This window comes from Perognathus longimembris, chromosome 4, assembly GCF_023159225.1.
Source record: "Perognathus longimembris pacificus isolate PPM17 chromosome 4, ASM2315922v1, whole genome shotgun sequence".
Classification (NCBI taxonomy): Eukaryota; Metazoa; Chordata; class Mammalia; order Rodentia; family Heteromyidae; genus Perognathus; species Perognathus longimembris.
Window position 1 is genome coordinate 1,992,829 of NC_063164.1, and position 20,787 is coordinate 2,013,615.

General features: G+C 46.3%; 1 protein-coding gene across 8 annotated transcripts in view; it reads right to left on the reverse strand.

Annotated features, from left to right (window-relative positions):
- Window positions 1–20,787, reverse strand: part of Traf3ip1 (TRAF3 interacting protein 1) — a 63,589-nt gene that overhangs the window by 39,865 nt on the left and 2,937 nt on the right. For 4 of the 8 annotated variants that reach the window (XM_048344424.1, XM_048344421.1, XM_048344420.1 and 1 more), the window contains exons 2-9: window positions 20,388–20,456; window positions 19,174–19,335; window positions 16,349–16,486; window positions 15,803–16,261; window positions 13,487–13,558; window positions 11,828–11,894; window positions 2,351–2,413; window positions 277–342 (exon numbers count right to left, since the gene is read on the reverse strand). In XM_048344424.1, the coding sequence (XP_048200381.1) occupies window positions 277–342; window positions 2,351–2,413; window positions 11,828–11,894; window positions 13,487–13,558; window positions 15,803–16,261; window positions 16,349–16,486; window positions 19,174–19,335; window positions 20,388–20,456 (1,096 nt within the window). The remainder of the gene's footprint in view (window positions 1–276; window positions 343–2,350; window positions 2,414–11,827; window positions 11,895–13,486; window positions 13,559–15,802; window positions 16,262–16,348; window positions 16,487–19,173; window positions 19,336–20,387; window positions 20,457–20,787) is intronic. The other 4 variants (XM_048344422.1, XM_048344425.1, XM_048344423.1 and 1 more) reach the window with 4 other exon arrangements.

The following is a 20,787-nucleotide window of genomic DNA, read 5'->3' on the forward strand; positions in this document are numbered from 1 at the left end:
GGGATCAGGACTCAGGGCCTGAGCACTGTCCCTTCCCTGGCTTCCTTTTGCTCAAGGCTAGCACTCTGCCACTTGAGCCACAGCGCCCCTTCTGGCCATTTTCTGTATATGTGGTGCTGGGGAATCGAACCCAGAGCCTCATGTATACGAGGCAAGCACTGTTGCCACTAGGCCATATCCCCAGCCCCTGACTCTTAAATTTGTATGGCACATTTCCTTAGAATACTTTCACTGGTGCACATGTGAAGGAAACACAGAACTGAGAGCCATGGGCACCTGCACAGCCGGTAACTGCTCCAAACACGGCAGCGCCATCCTCACCCGCTTCGCTGGGGGAGTCACCTAAAGAAAGAGGACATCGGAAATCAACTGTGTGTCAGCACACTGTGAGCAGCTTTAGAGAAAAGCACACCACCAACGGCACAGTATGGACTAGGAAGGAAGGCTGCCCCTCAGGGCCTTTTCCCCAGTATTCCACTGCTGTTCTTATATTTTCAGCTGTGAATCATAAATATACAAAAACTGGAAACCAGATTGTGGAGACATGTACAGAGATCAATTGTACCATTAGGAGCTACCATGAAGGCTGAGAGGGCAGAATAAACTGCGAGCCACTGGCAAGATGTGGCAAGGAAGAAGCTCAGCCCATCCTGTGGAACTGACCAGCAAGTCTTCACCAGGCTCCACCTAGCCCCTCAGTACCCCCACCCAGGTCACGGTGGGTAAGCGGTCATCCACGGGGGGAGGGAGTACTCAAAGCCAGCCTGAGGTGCACAATCTTCGTGTCGCACTCTTAAAACACAGGAACACATTTGCAAAGACCAACACTACATGAATGCCTGCGAGGGCGTGGACACAGTGTCGTACTCGTGTGCCACACCTCAGGAGTCAAAGGGGACAAGCTCCTCCAAACCCATGGGAGGCCCTCCTGTGAGAGCTATGGCAGAAGCCCTGTCTGTGCAGTCCTGGGAGATCCCAGAGGTCACACCCAGACGCAGCAGAAGCAGTGGCAATGAGGGACCTGCAGATCACGGCTCCAGGCAGAGGACAGCATGAAGGCAGGCGACAGTGATGCTGAAAGAGCTGCTTCTGGGGCCCAGAATGGTGCCCAGGGCAGCAGGGGTAGAAGGGCTCTGCTCAACCTGGGGACAGGGCTGCCAAAGGCAAGGGCAGGGCTATGCAGTGTAGCCTGAAGACTGGGCCCTTTGCAGAGACAGCACTAACTGTCCTCTGAGACAGGGGACAATGCCATGGGGGTGCTGGATCTGGATTCACAGGGTACTGGGAAGGAATTAAGTCACGACACAATACCAGATAGTAAGTGAGCACCATGACCTGTTCACATTGCAGAGATAGTCCCTCACCCAATGGACACTTACAGTCCCCATCACCGGACACCCAGAGGCCTGCTCCATAGAGTGCAGCCTACCTAGGCTGCTGAGACACCCTTCCCAGCACCCTGGTCCCACTGTGCCAGGAGTTGGCCCAGGGAGCTCACCTGCACCGGCTCCTGTACCCATGGACACGGGCTAGCTCTTCATCCCCTTGCCCACAGGTACCGGCCTGCCACGGCTCTTGGGGTAAAGGCTAAATGCCCTCACACATGGCCACGCGAGGTCTGCCAGCCCCTCCTCACCTCCCCTGCCATCCTGCTGCCTGGCAGACTCTCCCGGCCACCATGCCTGCTCTCTGCCAGCCAAAGATGTCACCCCTGCTCCTCTCCCTCCCTCCAGCACCTCATGTGAAGCAGCTCCTTTATCCCATGCGCATGTCTCATTTCAGTCTGTGTGCCCACACTGGGAGGCAGCAGATCTCCCCTCTGCTCCCTGACGCACTCCCTCTGGGGCTGACACACACCAGCTTCTGTCAAGCACTTTCTGTGTGAACGGACCAACATTAGCCTCACCTGGCCACGTCCCACCACCCCCAGACCCACGCATGCAGGCTGCAGGGAGTGTGCCGGGGCTTTGAGAAACTGGCTCTTTCTAAGCTGAGAACAGCACTGTGGAAACTGCACTCAAGGCTTGCAGGGGCATAGTTGGCGGATGGCAGCAGGGACTGCACTGGGGTCCTGCCAGGGCCAGCCTGCAGAACTCCCCAAGCTGTCACCCCGAAAACCTGTGTCAGGGAAGCCCCCTGGGACACAGGACAGGGTCTCCTGCGCTGCCCTGCAAATACCTTGCGTTATGTGCACAAGGAGTGTGATTTACTTGCCACACCAGACTCCAGGAGAGACATGGGGCATGGGCTGTACCCAGAGAGGACAGGAGGTGCCATGGCTAGCCTCCTCAGAGCCCCTCACGCGGGATGCTCCATCTGGCTCCCACAGGTGTGCAGGAGCAATCCTTACCTGTCTGCTTTACTGCTGGGGCTGCCTCAGTGCTCTCACGCCACCGACTGGTTGAGTTATCATCTGAAATACTAGTCCAGTTAGTATTAGCTACTCAAACAGTTCAAAACCCGTCACTAAGACTGCACACTGGATGGGGGGAGGGGGAACAAAGGACCTGGCTAACGAAGAGCACTTTCTCATTCACATTCTCCCATACTGGAAGTCCACACAGAGCTGACAAAGGCAGCCTAGGAAAACGTGCTTCCAGAATGTTTCTCTCTGGTATGATTCTGGGATTGGGCGTGGAGAGAGGGCACCAGCCTGTAAGCAGCCCTACTCAGTTCCGAGCCCTCCCCGGCAGAGGCAGACTGCCCATCTACCACCTCTAGACCTTCCTAGACACAACAGGCTCCTCTGCTGCCCCCTCCTTGGCCAGGCCCCAGAGTTAAGCTGACACAAGTAGCTGGCCATTGCAGGAAAGCCGGAAGAGGAGGAAATATTTTTGTCACAGTCGCCATGCTAACATACTGAGAAACTCAAGCACTTCTCTACTGATTACTGAGTTAGTGAACTATCAAATGCCTGAGAAGTCACGTATTTTCCCTCTTAAAAGCAAAACTGAAACCCAGAACTCGTTGCTGAGTATGAGTTTGGGCACATAGAAGAAGAAATATGATTCCTGCCATAGCTTGAAGTGATGGGGGTATTGTTACTCATGCAACTCATGCATATTGTTTCTGAGAATAAAGGTGATGTAAAACCTAAAAAAGAAAAAGAAAAAAGAAGCCAACATCACCTGTCTATAATTCTAATCTCCAATTAACAAGAAAAAAATAAAGGTGGAAGTGGAGGTGGCTCAAGTGGTAGAGCATCAGCCATGAGTAGAAAAGCCAAATGAAATGCAAGGTCCAGAGCTGAAGACCCAGTACTAGTACTAACGACAACAGAGCCATCACCCAAGGACATACCATTCTCTTGCAGAGAAAATAAAAGAGGAAAGTATCCCTGAAGCCAGAATTACTCATTAGCCATCCATATCTCAATTATGCATATAACATACTTTTGTAAAGAAAATTTCAATCTATAAAGGTGACTGATGTAGCCTTAACAGTCTAAGTGTCTATAATATTTTGTACAGCATCACAAGAAAATGAACATGCACTATTAAGACCTAAAAGCAAACATAAGCTTAAAAACTATACATTACCAGTTATAGAAAGGTTCTAATAATTTGTCATCTTTTCTTCAACAGTATTAAATACTTTCTGGATATAAAACATGGCGTCGCATTAATACATACAAATCTATTATCTTCTGTCCATAGTCTGAGACTGGTAATATTTTGGTTCTCTTTTTTGGCAGTGCTGGGATCCAACCCAAAGTAACATTCTACCATGGAGCTACCATTCCAGATACTTTGCACCCTCTTTTCTTTCCAGAGTTTTACTAGCATTCTTAAGTAAGCCTTACCAAACCTCAAGTTCACACAACTTGAAAGAACACAAGAGCAGATCATATACTGTTAACAATACTACTTCCAAGTCTCAATGACAAAGGAAGATTAACCAGCCACAGCTTAAAAAAAAAAAAAAAACCTAAACAATGAGCCTATAAAAATTAAAATTTCCATTACCTGGCAATTAATACAATGGAGCAATATCCTATTCAAAAAATAATAAAGGTAAAAAAGTGTGACATAAGTGGTAGAGTCTTCCTAGCAAGTGCAAGTTCCCGAGTTCAAATCCAACTTCAAATCCAAGGACTACCAACTTAAAAAGGGCCTGCCTTGGAAGTTCAGGCTCTGAATCTAAGCTATACCTGCATCAGGCTCCCCACCCATCCTGGTCCACAGTTTACCCTAACTCACAGAACTGAGGCAGACTCTAGTGGGACCCTGTACAGAAGGTGGAAAAGCAAGGGGCACTGCGCACGGCTTCAAGGGAGATTCCACCTCAGTTACTACTACTGAAACTCACACCTGGCAATACCCACAATGTCTCTGCCAGCACTGACACTCTCTGTGGGGTCTGTGCAAACTCTAGCTGTGCTCAGTTTCTGTAAAGTCTGATGAAAAAGGGCCAGGAGAGCATGGTCCAACTTGTAGAGTATCTGTCTGCCAGGCCAGTACAAGGCCAAGTTCAAGCCTCAGTATCACCAGAAAAAAAAAAACTAATGAAATAACATACTTTTAAAAATTGAAAACATTTTTGGAACAATCAGAACCAAAAAAGCATAGATTTTTAATATAACTACTGGAAAACAATAATACTGTTCAGCAAGGTAAGAATTTTATGGCTGCCTAAGAAAAATGCTTATTTCATTTCATTGTATTTTTTGAGCCAAATGTTGAAATATTTACCAGATGTCAGGATGTTTTGGACATACTTTGAAGTCATTCATAAGAATTCATAGTCAAGGTAAGTACAGCAAAACCTTGGAACTAATTGTATTTTTTGAGCCAAATGTGGAAATATTTACTAAATGTCAGGATGTTTTGGACATACTTTGAAGTCATTCATAAGAATTCATAGTGAAGGCAAATACAGCAAAACCTTGGAACTAATCCATCCATCCATCCAGGTGTTAACTACTAGAGTTCTACTTTTCGGGGTTTTGTTTTGTTTTGTTTTTGCCAGTCCCGAGGCTTCAACTCAGGGCTGAGCACTGTCCCTGGAATCAATTTTTGCTCAAGGCTAGCACTCTACCACTTGAGCCACAGAACCACTTCTGGATTTTTCTATTTATGTGGTGCTGAGGAATCGAACTCAGGGCTTCAGGCATGCTAGGCAAGCAGAATACCGCTAAATCACATCCCAGCCCATACTTTTCTGTATTTTTTAATAATAAGAAAGAAATAAAGGAAGCAAAGTAAAGATACAGTGGAATATTCCAGAAAACTCGGGAACTGTCAAAGAACCACAAAGGATAAGGCACATGGCCCAGCTTACATACTCTGAAAGCAGGAAGAAACCTCTTAGGATTTGAAAAGGAAACGGATCAATTCATTTCAGTCTACCCAAAAAGCAAGACAGCAACAACAAAACCTGTGGGTCCTCATAAAGGACCCAAAGGCAGCACTAGGTGGTCCAAGCAGTGGGCACAGGGCTGGCAGGGACTGATCAGTGGGTACAATGAGCTGGGCACGGCAGTGCACACCTGTAAACCCAAGCCGGCAGGTTTCCCTCTAAAGGGCTAGGAATAAAAGGTAACTGTAAAGAAAGGACTATTCAGCAGACCCAGAGGAAGTAGCTCTAGAAATCACACTGGGCACAACCAGCTAAGGAACTCTAGCAACTGCTGGAAATTCTCAACTCCAAATGTCAGGACCCAGGGGTACAGCTCAGAGGGTCAAGGTAGGTGCAGCAGCAGAACCCAAGGGGGGAAGGGTTGGCAGCAGGAGAAAGAAACGTACCCTGGGGCCACTCCAGAGCCCAGTCTCTGCTCTGCCCTGCTCCTGGCCACTATTCCTGAAGTCACACCACCACCACCACCTAAGGACAATGGTGAGCAAGTGACTCCTCTTGCCCCACCAGGTGACATCAAGTTTCATTCTAGTCTACAAAACACTCAGTGTGTACAGTGTAAGTGCCTCAATAGCAAGCCTGTATATTGTTTCCACACCTCTACGCAGAGCTCACTCGGCCTAAGGAACACTTCCAGTTCATTTGAAATCCAAAGTCCCATCTCACATCAGGCTTTGGCTCACCTTAATCTGGGGCTGTCCGTTAAACCTAAGTGATCTGTTCTGAGCAGAACACACCTGGGTTTTACTACTGTGTGGGATTTCTACACCATGAGCAATGAAGAACATCGCAGCTCGGGAACGCTGCAACACACCTGGGTTTTACTACCATGTGGGATTTCTACACCATGAACAATGAAGAACATCGCAGCTCGGGAACGCTGCTCAGGGAACACATCCGCGCACCTGCTGAAGGCCTAGAGGTGTGTGAGTGGAAGTGTGGATCAGACCACAGGCCTCCCGTATGGTGCCCACAAGCAGCGAGTGGCTCCTGGTGGAGCCTGCACCATTTACTCTCCTCTCTGGACCAATTCTCTGCAATAGGAGACTAGAGATGAGAAAAGCTCCTCCTAAATAAACATACTGCCACAGATGGGGCTGAACTGTAACATGCACGCCCATGGTGGCCAAGCTCTCATCAGTAAGAAGTCATCCCGCTCTGGGTCATCTATGCCTTGGTCTGCTAATGACCAGCAAAAGCACATGCGGCTGCCCTATGGGGAATAAAACCACCATGGTGGCTTTCCCCTGCACCTGCTGCATCTATGGGCAAGTAGCACAGCACACATCCCTTAGAGATGCCCGTGCTGCTGGGACCCTGTGCTCGGAGACATTCTTGTCAGCATTCTGGCTTCACCTTCAAAATTGGGGAAAAAAATCAGATAAATACCAGGCAAGTTACCTACTTCTCCAGGAGTCAAAACTTACACTTCTTTCCTCCTGAGTACAGCTCATGAATTCTATTTCTGAAAAACCTGACCTGAAGTCCTAAACCTCTGGACTAACCGGCATTCAATTAAGGACTAGCCACGTCCATGTGTGGACCAAATCACAGTGCCAGCATTCATATAAATGTATAAGGAACAGGTCACGTCTTCAAGGGGCCAAAGTGTGCTTCACAGTAAGAGCCTTACCGTGACGTCTTCGTGGAACAAAGTCCAAAAGTCTTAGGGGAAATTATGTGTAATTCCTCTGTGTATCACATCACTCTATAAAATTCTAACAAAGCAAGATTAAGAAAGCATCTCGGGGCTGGAGGCATGCCTCAAGTGACAAAGCACCTGCCTAGCAAATAGAAAGCCAAATTCAAACCCCAGGACTGCCCCCCCCCAAAAAAAAGGACACAGCTAGACTTATATACAGTATCTATTTTACACTGTACCTGTTAACACACATCCTTATCACATACAGTACGTATCATATACATAAAAAGTAAATGAGTTAGTCAAATGAAACACCAGGTCACATCTAATCATCAGCATACTGTGAAAAAACTTGACAAACATTAAAAAGCAGTCAGAGTAAGAAATAATTAGTAACTACTCTGGGTTGTATAGGGGATTTTAGACTGAAGAACGCATTTTTCTCACCCATTTCTGAAGCTGTAGTCTCCTGATCTGGTTCGTTACTAATGCACACGCTGCGGGGTCTAAACTTTTAGCTGACAGTGGAGCCCTGGCTCAAAGTGGTAGAGCACTAGCCTTGAGCAAAAGAGATCAAGGACAGCGTCCAGGCCCTGAGTTCATGACCCACAACTGACAAAAAAGCAGTAAAATTTTACCTGAAATATTATCCTCCTTCCTTCTTGACATAAGATGGTTAAAAGCAGATTACAATTCTATAAACACTTTTTTTTTTTTTTTTTTTTTTTTTTTTGCCAGTCCTGGGCTTTGGACTCAGGGCCTGAGCACTGTCCCTGGCTTCTTCCCGCTCAAGGCTAGCACTCTGCCACTTGAGCCACAGCGCCACTTCTGGCCATTTTCTGTATATGTGGTGCTGGGGAATCGAACCTAGGGCCTCATGTATCCGAGGCAGGCACTCTTGCCACTAGGCTATATCCCCAGCCCTATAAACACTTTTGTTTGGCTGCTTTAGTGGGACTTACAGGAGGAGGTCCAACGCACTGCCCTGTCTACAATGTCTCAGAAGGCAGCTTTCTGAAGACAAGATGGGAAACCCTCTCCCCTTTCCAACACAAGGGTCTTCCTCTTGGCTCTCATGATATCCACACTCCAAGTTTTCCTCCAGCTGGGAGGCTCTGCCTCCTTCGCCAGATTCTCCCTCTACCAGCCTCTGCGTGCTGGCAGGGCTGGAGCTGGGCGCGTTCCCCTTGCTGCGCTCGTCGACACTCAGGCCGGGTCTCACCTTTGGTTCCTATGACTCTCCCTGATGGCAGGCCGACACCCACCTCCATGCACACTTCACTAGGGTGTTGCACAGACTTCTCAGACTGGATGTATCCCAAATGGGGTTCCTCTCCCTGGTTCCTAACACACCAAACAGCGTCTCCCTAAGTCTTCTGTTTCAGTAAGGAGCACTGCCTATGTGCCCAGAACTGCCAGATGTGTCTCCCTTTGACTGCTCTCCTTTCTAAGCAGCAACTACTCCATCACAGTCGTCACCTCTATGGCCATCCTACGCTCCACCTGCCTCCTCAGGGCACCTGCCTGATCACCCTTGTCCACCATCACTGCTCGCCAGCCTCTATTCCCACCCTCCAATTTCAGAAGTAGGCCCTTTTAAAAACACAAGTCAAATTTGCTTTCTATCCTACTTAAACCCACCCAGGCCTTGCTAACAACTCCAGTGACATGCACAGCCAACGAGGAAGGCCCAGCATTTCTGGGCCCAGCCCGCAGAGGCAGCACCCTTTTCCAATCCTTGCCCTCTTGTACCCTAGCCTCAGAGGTGGACTTCCTGACACATACGCAGTCAGGCCTGTCTTCCAGCTCAGTCTCTGCTCAGGGTTCCTGGACACCTACAGGTCTTCCTCCTCCCCAGTCAGCTCTAAGAAGCTCAGTGAGGCACTCCATGCTTATTTATGCCCTTCTATCCCTACTTCTCTTGATTCCGTTTTCCTTCAAAATAATCATCAACCTGCATGCAGGTTTGCACATGTGTTCTTTTGATGATTATAAATATCTGCACAATAAGAAAAGAAAGGCTCCAGTGGACAATTGCAGTCCACAGCTGACCTGGGCTGGAACCACCTCAGCTAGCCCTGCACTCGGCCCAGCAGGGCCCACACTCCTCTGCCTCCTCTACTCTGGCTGAGCTGTCAGGAGATCAGGGCAGACATGCAGGACAGGGGCTCTGGTCACCTCACACAGCTCCACGTGCAGTGACTCCACGGAAACAGAGGATCAGCCGTGACAATTTCAACTCACAGCCATTCACTCCCAGCCTTACTGCGGCCCCCTGAGTCTTACTAAGCTGCATCATAGCACATTCCTTCTTAGCTTTACGGTAGGAAGAGTTAGGTTCTTTTTCAGGGGAAAGGCTATTTTCAGTGTTTCTAGTGTCCTTTCTTCCTGACATGAAATTGCACAATGAAAATAGGTATTAAACTTACTTTGTAATGCTGGATAGTTATTTTTAAAATGAATTAAAATGTACTCTATAACTCTGTTCTGCTATAATATCCTACTTAGGAGTAAGTAGGAATCACCACATTCTTATGAAGAATGTCTTTTGAGCTCACAGAGATTAAGAATCTGCACACAGCTAACATACAGTACTCCCACAGTCTCCTGGATGCAAAGCTCACCCTTGAATGGAATATAGAAGGCCATGACTTGAGCATCTCCAGGTGTGTGGCAGAGTGCTGGGACATGCCAGCTTGGCTGGGGGAAGGTCTGGGGCAGGTCAGCGCCTGGCCAGCAGGCAGGAGGATAAGCCCACTGCACTGCTGACTGAAGCTAGGGAAGCTCACTGCTACAAAGCCTGCAAGTCCCTGTAAGAAAAATCTGGCGACAATCATAAGATCCCCCAGCACCAGTTCTGTAGGACACAGACAAAGAGTCCTGAGTGGTTAGAAAGGAGATAACACAACTGTGTATTGAGAACTACTAGACTAACCGAGAAATGAAGGCTGGATTTAGCATACCACTACAAAAACCATCTTCTCCAACCAACAAATATCAGTATGAAACACAAAGGGAAGAAAGACCCCACTGGCAAAGCCATCGGCCATCTCTGACTGACTGACACATCAGCACATGCATACGCCTCTCTTGAAGAGAAGACCAACTTGAAACAAGAGGTGTCCAATTCTCCCACAATACACATCAGATAAGTCCTGAGAAGTTTGACATTACCTTAAAACAACAAAAAAATGAAATAGCTTAAATTTCTTGTCAAGAATACTAAGAGCAAACTAGCAGTAAAATAGAAAACATTGGAGGTCAAAAAAAGAAAAAGAAAGAAAGAAAAGAAAAAAGCCAGACCTCAGAACACAAGACACTGCAGAGCACAAGGGAAAGGTAAGATAGTTTTAAACCAGCTGCTAAGTTATTATGAAAATATAAACAAGTCCAGAGCCTTGCTTTACAACATGAATTAAAGTAGGAGACTGATTGAAAAGATGAGATATATACACAAATAAGACTGGTAAAACATAAATCTTCGCATCTCAACTCTCTAGACAAATTACCAAATAATGGGAACTGGTGGCTCATACCTGTAGTCCTACTCAGGAGGGTGAGATCTGAGGACCAAGGTTCAAAGCCACCCCTGAGCAGGAAAGTACTTGAGGCTCCTATCTCCAATTAACCACCCCAAAAGCTCAAAGTGGAGCTTCTTTCTTGATCAAAGCAAGAAAGCTCAGCAACAGTGCCCAGGCTCTGAGTTCAAGCCCCAGAACACACACAAAAATTAAAATCTAAAAAAAATCAGAAACAAAACCAAGCATACTTGGCAGAAACATAAAGACATAAGAAACAATCGCTTATTAAAACTTGACAGATGTCCTAATGTAGAGGGAGCACCTGCCGAGTGACAACAATGTCCAGTGTTGTTAATGACCCAACAGGTAATAGGGATCAGACAAGAAAGAACAGGTAAATCAGAGACACCAGTAAAACCAAGGACACCCAGGAAGATGCCATTGCACTAGAATTAAATTTCTGGATTTTCATGTGTCAAACCAGCAAGCCTTGAAAGCACTGGGAAAGGGTGGGGTAGAAGGCACTGGGAGGGGAGCCCTACGGCTAATCTTATAGCTTACGCCACCAGCTGATTTGCTGGGTGCTTCTCCCACCATCAGCACAACTTTGGCACAAGATTTCACTGCAGTATCACTTACTGGCATTAAAAATGTAACTTACCACACACATTTCATTGCTGGATGAAATCTACACTCTTGACAACTTTCTTGAACTTACACCGTTGGGGAAAGGGTGACTTTTCAGGATATACTACTGCTTGTTCAAAGCCACCTCACACTTTAATGAAGAGCCTTCATACTATCAGCAGCACCAGTACTTCCCTGCTTTCCCCTGACTCTCACCCTGTCTCCTAGGTTGCTACAGAGCTTCTACCCTTGAGCCAGACAAGTGAGCTTACATTTAACATGATTCCAGTGATAATTTTTGGCGACTTTTACACACATGAACATCTTCATCTGCCTGTCTGCTATTTTTGTTCAGTATGTAATAGGAGGAAATCTGCCTAACAATGTAACAGATAAAAACCCATGAAACCAAGATGGCTGGCAATTATTCCTACAAAGTGAAAAATCCATCATGTCTTTTAGGTTTCTAGTGAAAGGAGGCTACTCTATCCCCAGTGTGGTATTGTATCATTTGGTGTGAATGTGCATGCATGTACATGTGTGTGCATGCACGTGTGTGTGTGTGTGTGTGTGTGTGTGTGTGTGTGTGAGTGATCATGTCCACAAAGTCTGCTGGTTCCTAGCCACGGCAGTCCTGTTCTCCCCACCAGAAACTCTCCACACATGAGCAGCTTTATAGTACCTTCCACAGCATTTTTGGATCGCCGTTTTGAGTTCTTTGATGACTTTGTACTCGTGGAAATTTCAACCTTAAAGAAAAAAAGAATGAAAGGGAGTTAAGTAGTTCACACATAGTGTATCAGCAGATTTCTCTCCCAAGCTTCACTTGAGGAAGAACAAATATTCAAACAATACAGCACCCCTAGATCTGAAAGGAGAGCCATATAACACTGTAACTAGGCCCTCAAGATTTGAGAAACAAGTCAACCTTCTTTCACCTTAAATGTACATGATTTTGTATAGCCTCGTGAGGAAGCAATCAATTGGGCCTATTTGCAGAGATACTGCCTCCACAGAGGTGGTAACATCTGTCCTAGAGCCGTGTAAGGCCTGCAGGGCTATCTGGTACATGACAGGACACAGATGCTTCTCATAGGCTTAACACCTGCCCAAGCATTTGCCTGCATTACTAATGATGTCATAAATATCCAACTGGCTCTTGGTAGATGTACATATAAGAACTCAATCTCTGCTGCCATCCACAGTTGTGGCTGGATGAGACACATCTGGAGAATTGTGCTGCAGCATTAAGCAATTTCCTTGTTTCCAACACCCTCAGTGTACTTACACACATAAAGGTGTGCCATTAGGTGACATGATCTTAGAGGACTACATACCAGCGTGTATGCAATTCATCTATTACCAAAACATTGTTATATGGTGCATGATTGCTCTTAATTACTGAAATGCATTTGTATACAACTCTGAAACCTTCCACCACCTTTCAATAAAATACAAGTCAGGGATTACAGGACAGTTCTATTGCCCATCTCCTCCTGTTGGCACAGCTCCAGCCTCAATAGCTCTTCCCCTGAGCAGCCACAGTGGATCCCAACAGGTCCCAGCCCTGCCTGCATCCTTCATCTCCTCTATGGGAACACTTCAAAATGGACGGTGGACGTTGGCTTCAACTCTTCAATGCCACTGTACTACTCAAGATAGGTCTAAGACCCACAGGACTTACCAAAGATGATAGGCCATGACTGTACCTCACCACAGGAAACACATTGCAGAATCCCAAATTCATCAAGAAGAACTTAGAGGGGTCCCTCCAGATGGCCCTGTCTTTCTTGTCAGCACAGTGACTTGATCCTTCCCAGAGTCATTGTCAGTGCCACCTGTACCCTCTCCCATCTCTGCTTATACAACACACCCCTAACTGTCAAGTCAAGGTGCAAATTAACCCAGAAATGCCCACAGAAAATCACCCGTGTTTTACCAAGTGACAAACCATATAGTCAACTACTTTGTGTGCGTATGCTGGTCCTAGGGCTTGAACTCAGGTTCTGGGTGCTGTCCCTGAGCTTTGGATTCAAGGCTAGTGCTCTACCACTTGGGCCACAGCTCTACTTCTAGCTGTTCTAGTGGTTAATTGGAAAGAATTGGCTAATTGGGAAGAATTCAAACCTTGATCCTCAGAATCTAAGCCTCCTGAGCAGCTAAGATTACAGGCATGAGCCACTGGCATCTGAAGTATAAGCCGCTATCTTGACAATAAAATAAAGATGGGGCTGCTCTGTGTAAAGTTCAAACCAGTCTCTTCCCAGACTTAGCCAACCAGAAGACAGAGCTTCTGTAATTGTAGTAGAGCTTGCATCCTGGAAACATCTTCAAAGCTTACCTCTATTTCTGCTTTGCACTCTTTTAAAGAGCCATCTAACAACTTTTTGGATGCCTCTGCTGAGCTTGTAGACTAGAAAAAGAAAAACATTTTTTTAAAACTTTATAATTATTAAAATCTGTAAAAATCTTTCAAGTAACAATGATCACCAAACCAAATAATCCTCTACATAAACACCAGTTACTACTCCAGATCTTATTAGGTGCTACTACTCTGCTCATGTTGGGAGAATCCTAGGTTAATGGATGGGAGGTAATGACCTTCACCCCTCCAAGTCCCACTACTGTCAGCTGCTGCCCTGACAGAGACGGTCAGGAGGTGGCTAGACCCCTAGGTATCTCAGCCGGCTCCTAGGCTCCAGCCATCACACTGTAACCTCTGACTTCTCATTTAGTTTCACCTTTCTTCAACAACCATGAGGTGGCTGGAGATCTCATCCTCTGTTTCTTGATGGAAATGAAATAGGGAGGTGTCAGGGATGAGCTGGAGAACGGAGTGACTACAGTACAGCATGGCTGCTCGACCTTGGGTCTGCTGCTCTCATTAAAGGGCACCAACCCCAGAACCAGGATTCTTTGAGAAGCGTCTCACAGCAGCTCATGCCTTTATGGCCCTGCAGAGCACGGAAGACCTTGCCCTTGCCTCCCAGATCCACACAGCTCAATAAAGACACCTGCAGATTCACAGAAGAACCAAGCAAACAAAATCACCACCAAAGATCTAAGCAAGTCTGACCTCTCAGGGGCTCAAATCCTTCCAAACAAATCCATGCTATACTTGTCTATCATACTCCATTTGCACTTGGCTCTGATAGACCGCAAACATCAGGTCAAAAGGTTTCTCTATAGAATTGTCTTCTACATAACAGTCTTAGCATCAGCAACTCTAGGGACCATACAAGAGAACACTCGATCTGGACACTTCAAATGTTGAAGGTTGTTCCATTCAGGGCTACCTTCACTCAGTATATAGACTTTCAGGGTTGAAGGCTGTTTCATTCGGGGCTGCCTTCCACCAAGTAAACATACCAGAAAACACGGACAACACCTCGCAAAAACCAGGTCAATGAAAAATACATTTCCTTAGACCAATAAAAAGAAAAGATGGTGCATGTCTTTGTGATTTCTAAACACACAGGGAGCAGCTTGGGATATGTGTATGGGAAGTAAAAAAGTGACAGACATCATAACAGTAAAACCCCAAGGTTCCCAGCAGAACCCTATACTCAATTACTAACAAAACCACAACATACTTTTTAGGCAGGCACCCTCTTTCTCATTACAATAGCAGATCTCAAAATGGGTGTACAATGACTTCCACAGAAAGATCAGTTTATATCAAGCACCCACTGGGGTCACCATGAATTTTTATATACTGTGACCCACAAGAAAGGAAGCAGGAAAAAACATCCTGACCCACAAGATGAGTCCAAAAGTAACTTGAACGTTTAGGAAACACAAAACCAAAAAAGAATCTTCTGGCCAATCCAAAATTTACCTGAAATGTTTCTCATTAAACCAGAATTACAGTCAACTGAAGTTTTGCTAATGCCTAAAAGACTTTGAAAGTAGCTCTAATCCTTAATAGTTCAATAATGTACATGATCGAAAAAAGACCAGGCATACAATTGACCCTATCTGTAAACAGGCTTATGATGGCAATCTTCAGAAAAGCACCCAAGCCACAACACAGATATAGATGACACTCAGGGGAAAGCAAATCGCAAAGTATCTGGCAAGACAAAGATAAGGACAACATGAGCAATTTACAACCTCTGAAAACCTTTGCTTCCCCTTCCAGCCTGGAAAGAGTCTTGAAAGTCGGCAGCAGCAAGTAACTGATGGTGTGCTCCTGGTTTACACTCCTCTTAGACCATCACCGTCCCACCCCCGATCTAGAGGCCTCCTGTACTGACTGCTTCTACCCCCTTCACAATCTGAGAAGTGACTCACAATCCACTCCTTTGCCAAAAACAATTTACAGACCTACTATGTTCCAGACACTCACCTAAATTGGAAATTCAACAGCAAACACACAAGTAACAAACCCAAAGCATGCACTGGGAACTGGCTGAAATCTTACTAGACAATGCCTTAATAGAAGGCTGAAAAATGAACTATTAATGAGCAGCAAACACCTTTAAAAATAAGACATCAGGCAAAATCTGTCATCTCTTTGGATTGCTACCAGGAATCCAAGAGGGATATAATTTCAAGGTAGTGCAAAAGAAAACCAGCTTCTCAATCACATTCTAAGACAAGCTGTCTTGAGAAAGAGCCAAGGTCTTTCTAAGTTAGTGTCTGAATCTGTACTTACCTTTTTCTCCAGTTTGTCCTGCTCTCTGCTCTTGTCTCTGCTCTTGTCCGGCTCGTGCTCCTTGGGGTGCTCCTCATTCTTCACTCTCCGCCGCTCCCGGTCTTTTCCCTTGTCCCGGTCCCGGTCACGCTCTCGGTCCCGGTCTTTCAACCTCTCTTTTTCTTTCCCTCCCTCATTCTTCCTTTCTCTTTCCTTCTCCCGGTCTGCATCTCGGTCCCGGTCCTTGTGCCCTCTGTCTCTGTCCCTGTCTCTGTCCTGCTTGGCTCTGTTTCTGCTTTTCTCTCTCTCCCCTTCTCGGTGCTTGTCCTTGTCGGGATCCTCATGTCGGTCTCTGCCATTCTCCCTGCTCTTCTCCTTGTCCCTGTCCTTCTCCTTGGATCTGCTTTCTTCTTTCAGCTCTTCCTTCTGTTTTCCCTCTCTGCTTGTACCTCCATCCTTTATTTCAGAGTTTCTTTTATCCTAAAAAAAAAAGTACATATACATCATATGAGAATCTTCTAGGTCAAAAAGGCTCAGTATCTAGAAGATGTGTAGCTTGTAGCTCACCTCTTTACGTGTTCTGGACTCTTCCTCCTTCACATTCTTATTGTCTGGCTCCTGAGACTTAGAGGTCCGCGCGGCCCTTCCTCTCACATCCCCCTTTTCTCCAGCTAAAACCCTCTTCACTGCATCATCACTGGACAGCTGGTGGTCCAAATGCCAGCCAATGAAATGCAAGGTGAAAATAAGATTAATATGTAACAAGTGAATATGTCATCCGTGAAATTTTACAAGCACAGCAGCTCTTTTCATCATTAGCCGTTGCTAATGAAGCACATGAACAAGGACCCGCCAGCCGACAAGCCCCAGTCCATCTCTCTGAGTGGATGTGTGATCCCAATTCATCTCTATGAGTGATCCCAGTCCATCTACAAGTGGATGTGTGAGTAGATGGTTCAAGATTAACAAAGCTAACTCCAGAGTTCTACAAAATCTTTCTATGGCTAATGGGATCACAGAAGCTTAGCTGAAGGGCCTGAAGGTACGATCCAATGACCTGACATCCACTAGGAAGCCACTATAAAAAGGAAGTAATAAGAATTAGTGAGAAAAACATGGAAACCTTGGATCTGTGGAAGGAATGTAAAATGGTGCTGTTACTATGGAAAACAGGATGGCAGTTCCTGAGAAGATCAGACAGAGAATTACCTGTACAACTTAGTGATTTTCCTCTGCATTTACACACAAAGGAAATGAAAACTGATCTTATTTTCATATGATGTTTACAGCGGTATTATCTCTGATAGGTAAAAAACAGAAGCAATGGCTGGGAATATGGCCTAGTGGCAAGAGCGCTTGCCTCGTATACATGAGGCCCTGGGTTTGATTCCTCAGCACCACATATACAGAAAATGGTCAGAAGTGGCGCTGTGGCTCAAGTGGCAGAGTGCTAGCCTTGAGCAAAAAAGAAGCCAGGGACAGTGCTCAGGCCCTGAGTTCATGGCCTAGGACTGGCCAAAAAAAACACAAAAAAACAGAAGCAACCATCCCAGCATCCACTCACAAATGTATGCATATATCAACAAAACTTGGTCTACCCAACACAAGGGAATACTGGCAACCTTGAAGAAGGGAGCAAATTCTAGTATACTAAAATGCAGGTCAACCTTGAAGATAAAATGCTAGTAAAATAAGCCAATCTTATAAAAGGACAGATACTACCAATGTAGGCAGCCTCTGGGGTGGTCCAACATACAGTGACAGGAGGGAAAGGGTGATTATCAAGAGAGGAAAGTTTTGTCCAAGACTATGGAAGCTCAGTTTTGCAGGATGAAAACAGTTCTGAGAATGGATGGTAGTGGTGGTTGTAGAACATTAGGGCTGTATGAAACACTACAACAAGATTTAATGGTGTGAATTTTAACACAACTAAAAAGGAGGGCGGAATATGATCCAGCTTAAGACTCAGCAAATGCCAAGTCTTTCTGAAATATGCCTGACACACACTCAGGGTAGTTCAGGGTACTAAGCACCTCTTGCCAGCAGCCTGCTCACCAACTCATCCTCTCCACAAAGGTGAACAAGTGACTACACACCAGTCCTAGCTGGTATGTAGGATTTAGGACAAGCTGACAACTGGAGGAGACAAACACCAATGGACAGCCACATGCTCTGGAGACTGGAAGGCAAGAAGGGCCCCAGCCCTGGGCAAACCTCACAGATTCCACACGGCTGGCAGGGGAAGCTGGAGAAAGCAGGCAGCCAGAGAAATCAGTGGGCACTGAGACCAGGGTAGGAAGTGAGGAAGAATGGCCAGTGCAGATGTCAGGTGGGTGCGATGACTGGAGTGGAATGGTGGAATGGATTGTGTGGAGTAGGGTAGAGAAGAACTGAGTGGGTGGTGTGGAGTGAGTAGAGTGGTGTGGGATGGAATGGGTGGAGTGGAGTGGAGCTGAATGGAGGTGAGTGGAACAGAGTGAAGTGGAGTGGGTGTGCAGGGCAAGGGAACAGCTGGAAAGAAGCACCAGCAGGGCCAGGAGCCAGGGGTGGGGCCAGCAAAATCACAGCAGGGGAAATCAGCGTCCAATCTGCCTTTCAAAAGAGGCTGGGAGGCTGGGGACAGGGACTAGCATACTGGCATAATCTATGCCTGGATCTGGACCTAGATGATAGCAAGGCTCTCTTGAGGCCTTCTGAAGCTGGTCTGATCACTACACACCACACACCACACCTGCTCCCATTTGGACACATCTAAGGCCAGCCCCCATCAGGCTCATGACGCGCTGCATCAATCACATTCTTGGTGAAGGCCCCATGGTACCCCCCCCCCATGGGGGCTCCAGGCAAATGACGCTGGGGCTAACTAGGAGGCTGAGGCCTGGCACCCAAGTTTCCAGCCTACAATGAGGACACAGGAAGAATAAACCCACTCCCTGGAATCCTTTGAAGGGGGTCCAGCTCTTTACCAGCAACAGGGATGGAGAGAGGCACCAGAGGCTAGGCAGGCAAGAAGAGAACAGGAACTCCCCCACAGGCCCCAAGGAAGCTGGGCAGCACCTATGTTCCCCAGCCCCAGTGGAACAAACACCCTGTCCTCAAAGGAGACCCAGAAGGAGAAAGTAGCAGGCAGTTTCCAGCCAGCAGGTAGAGAACAAAGTTCCAGGAAGTCCACGTTCTCATGTGTACAGCAAGCCTCCACATTTTCTTACACCGTTACAAATGGATAGAAAATCTTCTGGACCTCAAAAGCTCCAGAATAAGTAGAAGAAGAGCAAAGGAGAACCGTCATCAAACTCTTTTTCAACCTGCCAGAGACGTTACCTCACTCCTTGCCCACACGCTGCCTGCCCTCACCCGGATAGGGTATGTGTGAAGTAGGTTCGTGGCATTACCTTGTTGAGACAGCACTTTCCAATTGTCTGAAGCAGTTCATTTGTTCTTTCAGGCTCGTGTCCAGCCACAATGCGGGCTGGTTTGGCCAACAAAGGCTCTCCTGAAACCATCACAACCACGTCGATGGCCTTCTGTAAGAAGCTAATTTTTGCATCTTTATCCTGAAATGTTTCCATTTAAAATATACATATTACCACAGTGATTTCTCTTCAGACTGTATAAAATACACACATTAAAATATCGCATTACGCTCAGTATGTTTCACAGGCACAGAATATGTCCTCTTTATAGAAATGGATAACAATTTTAGAAATACTGACCTTTTGTAACACGACAAAAACTACTAAAGTTTTGATGAGCCAGAATTAACCTTTAAAATACCAATTCTGTTTTTGGTTGTTCTGTTTGTCATTTGATAAAAGGGCTTGCTTCACAACCCAGGTGGGATTCAAACTCTTGATTATCCTGCCTTGGCCTCCTAAGTGCTGACATTATAATCTGTGCCACCATATTTGCCTAAGTCTGCAGGGTTTGTTTTCTTCAATAGTTTTGTTTTGTTCTGCTTTTTGCTGATCCTGGGAATTGATCTCAGAGCCTGGTCCCTGAGCTTCATTTGCTCAAGGCTAGTGCTCTACCACTTGAGGCACAGTGCCACTTGCAGCTTTTTCTGAGCAGTTTGTTGGAGACAAGGATCTCACGGACTTTTCTGCCCAGGCTGGGTTCAACTCACAATCCTCAGCTCTCAGCCTCCTGAATAGCTACGATTACAGTTTTATTTTTTATTTTTTTTAGCAATATTGGAGTTTGAACTCAGAGCCTCATGCATGCTAGGCTGGCACTCTACCACTTGAGTTATACCTCTAGCCCAGCTTATTTAGCTCTAGAGATGGAATCTAACAAACTTTTCTTCCCAGGCTGGCTTCAAACCACAATTCTCAGATCTCAGCCTCTTGGGTAGCTAGGATTATAGGCATGAGCCACAAGCACCCTGTCTAATTCTGTTTTTCAATGAATAAATTTAGCATGGCATGCAGATACCACAGACAAAAAAAAAAAAAGAAATGAAAAAGGGTATGCATCAACTCACAAATGAATCCGTCTTGTATGCTAAACATCTAGCAGCATATACATGATGCATGCTGCAAGATGCAGTCTATAAAACAATCTGTTATTAAAGCAAGAGATGTGGAGAGGATTCCATACTCAAACCTACCTTGACATTATCTGACTTCATCTCAGCATCTGTGTAGAGGCCCTTCATGAAGCCAGTCATCCTAATCACCTTCCAAAGACAGAGAGAGGCCATCATGCACACCTTGTAGGACAGCTACCTCATCAGCCTCACTCACTGATTCCCACACAGGACGGCCCAGGGCACCCAGGAATCCAAACATTCATTTCCTCAACACACATCTGGTAACTACCAAGTGCACAGCACTGTACCAGGCAGAAGCCAGACAGGTTCAGAAAATAGCCAGGCAGTGAAGACAAAGACTATGGACACTAAGCAGGGGCTGAGGAAGTCCTAGGGAGGGGAGGAGCCAAGGGACACCAGCAACACCTTCCCAGGAGAAATCATACCAAACTGGGACCAGGTACTAACGAGAAAAGAG